The 8,250-nt window shown below is 30.1% G+C and overlaps 1 protein-coding gene across 1 annotated transcript; it reads left to right on the top strand.

The window, feature by feature from the left end:
* The first annotated feature begins 5,657 nt into the window (after positions 1-5,657).
* On the top strand, positions 5,658-7,988 carry LOC149515104 (uncharacterized). The gene is made up of 6 exons (XM_089742983.1): positions 5,658-5,797; positions 5,928-6,176; positions 6,327-6,525; positions 7,002-7,048; positions 7,462-7,511; positions 7,615-7,988. Exons 2-6 carry the CDS (start codon positions 5,962-5,964, stop codon positions 7,734-7,736), a joined length of 633 nt encoding a protein of 210 aa, XP_089599109.1. The 5' UTR covers positions 5,658-5,797; positions 5,928-5,961; the 3' UTR covers positions 7,737-7,988.
* The last annotated feature ends 262 nt before the right edge of the window (positions 7,989-8,250 follow it).

Below are 8,250 nucleotides of genomic sequence, written 5' to 3'. Positions count from 1 at the left end.
AATATATTAAATATATAAATAATTAGATTTATTTTTATATATTATATAAATTATGATATATCAACTTAAAAATTTTAAATATTGTTCTAATATAAAATAGAAGTACCAATTAAATCTGTTTAAGGTTGGCTACTCACTCAAGTTTAAAGGTTTGTTCAAATTTTAAAAGAGTTTAAATAAAAAATTAAAATTCGTTAAATGAGTTTGGATATAATTTTTAAGTCCATTTAAATTTCAGGTGAATCTTGAATAAAATATTTAAAACCTCAACCCGGCAATGCTCAAATTAACATATATATAAATTTTTTATTTTTATGTATACGTGAATTAAATATATTCACATTAAACTTAATTTGATCACACATTTTTTAATTTTTTATTATATAAATTAAGTTTAATGAGTGAACTTGAGATTTATTATTTTGATTTAGACCGAACTTGAAAAAATTTGGAGATTTGAAATTTTAGGTTGGGCTGGACTTGACAAGCATATAAATTATTAATATCAAACATGAACTTGATCAAGCCCATGAACACTTCTAATACTAATATTATTTTGAATAAATTTTGAATATGTTAAATGTTAAATAAAAGTAAAAAAAATATGAGAATAATTTATTAATTTACTTTTAAATTAATTTTTGAATAGTAATTTGTTCATTTTACCTTTTTACAAAATATCATTTTATTTATATAATTATTTCATGAAGAAATATTAAATAAATAAATAAATAATAAATTTTATAATCAACTAAATTATTAGTGAATAAAAAATAAAATTGATATCTATATAAATTATAAAGTAAATAAATATTAGTTGTTTTTATTTTAAGATGTATAAATATATTAATATTTTTTTTAAAAATAATTATTATCTTGAAATAAAAATAATCATATAAAGAAAATATAAATAATAATAAAATATATAGTCAATTTATTTATTAAATAAAAGAATTACATAAAAATAAAATAAATACATAATTAATTTATATAAAATAAAAATGAGACCTAAATAATTAAATGAGAAATATTATTTTGTTAAATTTAATATGTATAAATTTATTATTATTATTTTTAAAAAAATAATATTTGATATAATAATAATTATTTTAATTTTCAATTATTTGTTAAATTTATAACTATCAAATATATTATAAAATTTAGTATATATAAGTTTTAATTTAATATCCTTAATAATAATTTTCTCTCATAAAAATTTACACATTTGTATGTAGACATATATCCCACCATTAAATTTAATCCAAATAAATATTATAATATTCAATCTCACCTCTATTACTATTTTAATCTCACTAATATTAATTTTATCATTCATCCAAATAAACATTGATAGTAATAAATCATCAGAGTAATTAAAGATTAGAGGAAACTTCAAATAGTCTTAAAATGGACTTTAGCAAGGATTGGCACATTCGCCCATTGGACTGTGGGCTTTGTTTTTCTCATTGGATCCATTTTTTTTCTAAAACAAGTTCCAATTATTTTCTTTCTCCTTGTTCAAAATTTTCAATAACAAAAAATGAAACAAAGGCCATAAAAAAAAAAAAAAGATGTAAAATAGAAAAAAAGGCAATTAAAGTTAAAGGTTAAAAAAATATCTCCCCCAATTTTTTTTTTTTTTTTGTTTTTTATATCCTTGAAAAAGGGGGAGAATTATCTTTCTTCTTTAGGACAAAGTCTTCTAGCTTCATGATTATTGTTATGATTATCATTGAACTAGATATTAAACATCATGATGTGCCAACAATAGTAGTGCACGACGAAATTAATTAGAAAAATGTTTTTTTTTCCCAATATAAGGACTCCGTTTCATTTTTTAGGACATTGAACTCTATTATTTTGCCACTATATTTGCAATAATTTCTTATCTTTCATTAGGGTTTGAAAGCAAAGAAATAATCCACAACGTTTTTTTTTATATATAAATATAATTATAAATATAAAAACGTTTTCTTTTTCCTGATGAAATATTAAGAAAACCATAGATTTGAAGGATTGAGTTCAGTGGCTTAAGGTTGAAGAAAATTCAAATAATATTGGGTTTTGGTCATTTTAAATTTGGATTAATTTGAATTCAAATTGTTTTAAATTAAAATAATTAATTTTTTTAATCAGTCTAATTTGATCAAATTCAGATCAGATTTGTTGCCTTTAAATTTCTATAAACCATTAATCATTTTCTTTAAAAAAAGCTTGACACAGGCAAAATGTGCTTCGAAAACATTAGCACCATAAGCCTCTGTATTTTAAGTGAATTTACTGGGAGAAAAGAAAATTTTTTTGGTACTCGTGAAAATCCGTTCTACTTGAGTTATATAATGGAATATGACATTGTCTATGCTTTTCTTGAGATTTCAACTTGAAACTTGTAATTGAAAAGCTGGGGCTCTTATGATCTTTGGATCGAAGTATGATAGTTTGATTTCTATGGTATTCGTGAAAAGAAAATAAATCGAAAAAAAAAATTGTAAAATTCTTCGTCATTTTTACATCTTGATAGCAAAATTAATTGGTAGGCAAATGCACAAAAAGAAATGAAATTTATCATTTCTTTCCGACGCTTTGATTGACAATTCATGATCTCTTAATAGGCAAATTATCGGACAAAACATATAAACAGAAAAAAAGAAAAGAAAAGGAGAGTAAACAGCATGATATGTAGGAAACCTGCAGCAAAGAAAGTTTTTATGCTTTATATTAAAGCGTCGCTCACCTTAGAAATGTGTGTTATAAGCTTAAATCTTGAGTTCCTATAGGCATCAACCCCATTTAGAAAGTTATATAGCAGGGGATGGGGTTGGGGTTGATCTTCCAAAGGAGTTTTTATCATGGGTATCATTCGTTGGCGACCCTGGAGTATGATTCATAATAGTAGGGAGTATATAACGTGAAGACAATGAAATTTATTGAAAATATAAAACAATCAAACACATCCGCATATTATTAGTAAAGAAAAATTCTGGTCCACCTCGTGCTGCATATTAATTTCTGCGGGAATATATCGACACAATTATTTTTCAATCACTGATTGGTTTCTAATAGTTTGTCTCTGTTTTACACAGATGCTTAATAACAAGGACTACGTTGTTAGACATAGGCAAATAATACATATAATTATAATTCAAACCTGAACGATACCACCAGGTCGGCTGGCCCAGATCATAAGATATTAACCAGCAGTCTGCCCTTACCATTTGCATTTATGGTTCCACTTGCCTTAATCTACTACGAAGAATAGGAATTTGGATTGAAGGTAAAAGACAGAAGAATGTACATATGCAGATTTTGAAAAGCGAGTAACCGTATCTTAAGAAGTATTTAGATATATATTTAAAGGATTTCTAAAACCAACATTTCAGCATTAAGGATAGATTCTTGTTTTTAAAGTCCAACTTTGAGGTTGGAAAGATGAATTTTTAAGGATTATTAGGAAGCTGTTTGATGTGAACTGAACTCGACTGAAGTCCCTAACATTGACGTTGGTTCCTAGTATATGATTTCCATAAATAATCTCACTTCGAAAGCAAAGATAGTCTTCTGTCAGTTTGCTTGGCAGTGCCTCCATATTTTAACTTCAATTTGGGCCCAATTGTTCCTCTATTTTTGCCACTTTCATTGCCATGCTTCAAACTAACTAATCTGGTTTCTTCCCATCTTATACCGAAAACATTAAATTCTGGCAACGTACTTGTTTCTAGCATAGACATTTACTATTAAATATGGCATGTACACAAACTAAAAAATAAATATAGAGACAAGCATAACAAAAGATAAACTTGCTGCTCATCAACAAAATAATCTCCATTAATGAAAACAATGTGGGACTTAACACTGACATCTTTCCAATGACAGAAGTTCATCAAACAAGCATTTAACAGTTCAATATATCAATTATACATCCTTTCTTCATAAAGTTTATCAATTTACATTTGTGTTTTCCAAGTACATAGATCATCTAAAGGTTTTTGAACTATTCATCACGTTAAAACCTATTTATACCCATTAACATCACACTTCCGACAACATGACTAATTAGTGCAGCATAAAGTTAATTTCACCTCTTCTGTGGAGGTAGCTAAGCCAACTTTCTGGCTATCTTTCCACCGTTTACTTCATAACAGGCAGTCAAGCCACTTGTCAAAAACAATTTTTGTTGAAGGTAATTTTAACCTCAGCCTCAGAAGGAGAATAACAGCATTTTGCAGTTTTTCCTTTTATCTGTCAAGATATCCATATGATTATTTTAAGCAAGACTCACTCCATGATATCACAAATGACTTGTGTAAGCAGTGCTTTCATTGCTATTTAATTTCTCGTACTTTCTCTAACTCTTTGCTCTTAAAACCATTAGCGTTCATCAAGTTTACAAGATTTATTTGAAATTTTAACATAATTGTACTGATAACACTTCACTTATATTTCTGACAATTCATCTTCTTTCAAACTTATTGCTAGTTCTATTTCTAATCCTAAAATTTAGCCAATATTCCAACCCTCAATTAATAGTTGTTTGAAATTTAACATTCTAGCATCAAATTTACATAAAACAATTTGGTATACATATGAAATCAAGAATCTGACTTTACCAAGCACACATATGCAGACATAAGTATAGTATGCATGTATATATCAATATGTATTTATTTACATATATATATGCACATACACAAAATATGTCTGTATCTATGTATGTATGTATATTTGCATGCATGCACGCCATATGCACTTATATATCTATGCCTATATGTATGTGTGTCTCTGTGTTAATACAATTGACTAATTTCAAGGTTTGTGTGAAAGAATCAATTAAAAAGGTTGTGGACCTGTCAATTTTTACGACATATCAAAACCGTAAAAGGATGGCCAACAAATCAACTGCATGCAAGGTAAAATGCAGGTTGGGGTTCTTTTGGAGAGAGGTTCCGTAGGAGTAGACTGTCTTCCCTATCCACATATTGTAAGTATGTAATCCTTTCTTTTGAACTGCAGCATGAATAAGGTTGGATACTTGCTCGTCAGAATATAATAATTAAGGAACAGCTAAGATGCATTCGATCCACCAATTATCTCAAGGTTAATTTTGGCTAGCATAATTGAACTCACTTGCAAGATCATGCAGCTTTCTCACTAAACCAGCTGCTGATGTCAATTTCGCCTGTTGTACGCTCTGCATGTTTCATTGTGGGAAAAACAAATTACTAAATTATATGAATCAATAAAAATGGGAAGGCAAGCGAAGTCTCCTTGGAACAAAGTTGCTTTGCCAAAGTCACATTTGGCACTTGAAGCCACAAATTGCTTTTGACTTTTGGGTGCTATGCCTATGTGAAATAAATTTCATTGAATAATTTTATCGCGCTCATACAGAACGACATAAGAGGGAGAGAAAGTCACTACTTAGATCTCTGCTTGAAACAGTTAGGCACAGCAAAAATAAAATCTTGAGAGAAATATCATATCCACTGACTAACCAAGTTTCTTGCCAACTATAATAGGATTTCAAGAATCTATATAGTGTGTGAAAACGAACACCCATATGGTGGTTTTTCCACCTCATTTTTTCAATTAAAATATCCTTCTAGATCTTTATTGTCCTTTCGGACAAGATCAACCATTTTTTTTTCTATAAAAAGCCATCAAAGCAGACAGCCTATACGAAAAAGCTTTGGCTGGAGATAAAGAGTCCCATGCGAATATCAGACTGGGCAAGTTTTGTTTAATCTCTGCCTCATTGCCAATCACGTTAATTGAAGAAACTGATTTGGTGAATTTCAAGGTAAACAACGCATATGTCTTTTTTCTCTTCCATTTCGATTTCCCAGATTTCTTTTAACTTTGATTTTTTACTTTCTTTTCAACTCCAAACCCAAAATTCTAGCTTGAAATTCTCCACTTTTTTTTTGCAGCCTGGACTTTTCCCAAAGTCTGAAGAAAGTTAACATGTCGAAACTCCTTAAAGTAATTGTTTTTTCTTTGACTTTGCTACTGGTATCAACAGCTGAAGAACCACCAACATTGAATTATGACATCATTAGGAAGAGTAATAATGTTCCTCCGTCGATGTCGATGCACCCTCCACTTGCTAATCACCCGACAACGGGTTGCAACGCCGAAAACTTATGTCGGCATTTTACTCTGAGCGTTGAAAACCCCATGTGGGTTAGCAATCCATTTTTCTTTGATTTTTGTTTGATTTCATAACTTCGAGCTATATGTATGCATACACATATATATGTATATATTTATTTATTTATGGTGTGGGGAAGTTTGATTTTTCGTTCTTTCACTCGATCATGTTGATACAGTGGCACTCGAGTTGAGGCTGTTGGTAGTATCGTTGAGGTGGGAGCACATTTAAGCACCAGTGAGTCAGGTACTGAAGCAATAGCTGCTGGTATTGCTGCATGGTCGTTGAATAAGACTAATGGTAATGCATCTGGACGGTTAAGCGTTTCAATCGATTCAATTGCTAATGTTGATTCGGCACAAATGTTACAGCTACAGGTATCTCTCCCCCTCCCATGCATGACTAATTCTCAGTAATTGTAAATGTCATGCATAATGTAATTTTAGTGTCCATTTGAATCTTATATCCCCCTGTTATCATCAGTACTTTTGACAGTTTTCCTGCTTGTGAAGTATTGTTTTTAAGTTATGTTGATTCAGTTTTTCATTTTTCCGTATCATCTCAAGTTCCATTAACGTAGCTTTTTAAGTCCTTATACTGTCCTTAGACTCTACCTACTAATTGTTACTTTTCTCATCATCTGTCATATTTATATGCCTTTTTTTAAATACAGGCAATGCCCTTAGGCTTGTAGCTATACTTACGATGATAAAACTTGTAGTTTCACTTTAATTTTTGATTCTAGGTCCTTTCTTTTTCTTTTTTATATGTATCCATGTAGTTTGATTTTATCAATATCCTGATGAGTAATAGTCTAATATGCTTTCGTTGATTTTGCCAATTGACTTTTCAGGCTGTTTCTAAAGGCGTGTCTAGTGTGGGACTGGATGTTCGATATAGGTGAGTATGATTTTCTATTTTTTATTGCTGATCTTTTGTTTTTTAATTTTATGTTGGTTTGATTATCGGTTACGACTTGAAGATCTGTCATTTCAATGGTAATGGGTCCAACCAAGTCTGCCAAAAGTGGAATTTCATGTCCCTACCAAATTATGGCTTTTGACATTTGAAGAGCTTGATTTCTTCTCGAAGACAAACGCTGTTAATTTAAACTGTTCATCACTTACAAATCTGAATTCCTTGTAGTTTATCGTGGTTAGATTCACTAGTTTTGAAACGGTTGAGTTTGCACATTTTGTTAATACATAAAAAGTTTTGGTACAAAGGAAGCCGAAGTTGGAGCCTCAAACCTGAAGTATTAATACCTATAACAATGGTTAAGTTAATTGATGTAATAATTTACCGTTTTACAGGTATGCATCAATGTCTGCTGAAGATGTTGATGGGAACATTTCAATAACAGGTATTTTTACAAATATGTTTATCTTTGAGTATGTAAAACTAGATTCCTTTTGTTTTACACTAGAATATTTTTTTTAGTTGTTAAACTCTTATCCTGTGAACAGTTGATACTGCTTCTAATCAGGTGAGATTGAAGTTCTTCACTCATGTTCAAAGTCTTGGGGAAACTGATCTTGTACGCATCTTGGAGTATGCAAAAGCTAAATTACAGGCCATTCATAAGTAAAAGAAAATGTTTGACAATCGGTTAAACTTACTGGAGTTCGACATATTGGGATGTTTCGAGTGTTAAATTTCAGTTTTATTAAGGTATTCGTCATTATAGGTTGGTCCAAGATAAGAAAAACAACATGCTATCATGAGTTTGCTTTTTAACTTTACAACTACTACATGTCCCACTTCTTTTTGCAATTTACGCTCATTTTTCCTTAGACAACAATGAAAATTTTTTCCCAATCTACAACTGAAACAACGAGAATTTTACCAGTAAGAAGATGCCTGAAAATGAGCCAAATTTTCAAGGCTGTGAGTAATCTCTGGATTGAAAATCTCTATGAAAATACCGAGAGATGGCTGCCTTTTTATGTTTGCTATGTGGTCAAGTTTCAAAATTAGCTGCATACGGGGTTCCAGATAATTGTGGACCAAGGACAGAAAGAGATAAGTTCTAGATAACGTGGTCCGTAATTATCTTTTTCGGTAATAGACAGAAAGAGAGTCCAAACACCAATTAGTGCAGG

Source organism: Durio zibethinus, chromosome 14 (assembly GCF_047325235.1).
Source record: "Durio zibethinus cultivar Kanyao isolate XHJ-2024 chromosome 14, ASM4732523v1, whole genome shotgun sequence".
NCBI classification, from domain to species: domain Eukaryota; kingdom Viridiplantae; phylum Streptophyta; class Magnoliopsida; order Malvales; family Malvaceae; genus Durio; species Durio zibethinus.
The sequence above is the reverse complement of the archived record's forward strand: the minus strand, read 5'-3'. Positions and strand labels throughout refer to the sequence as shown.

Bases quoted from the DNA above. Each gene is read 5' to 3' on its own strand.
- LOC149515104 (XM_089742983.1), top strand. From the start codon at position 5,962: ATGTCGAAACTCCTTAAAGTAATTGTTTTTTCTTTGACTTTGCTACTG. The intron at 6,177-6,326 runs GTGGGTTAGCAA...ATGTTGATACAG, and splicing joins CTGAGCGTTGAAAACCCCAT to TGGCACTCGAGTTGAGGCTG. The intron at 7,512-7,614 runs GTATTTTTACAA...TCCTGTGAACAG, and splicing joins TGGGAACATTTCAATAACAG to TTGATACTGCTTCTAATCAG.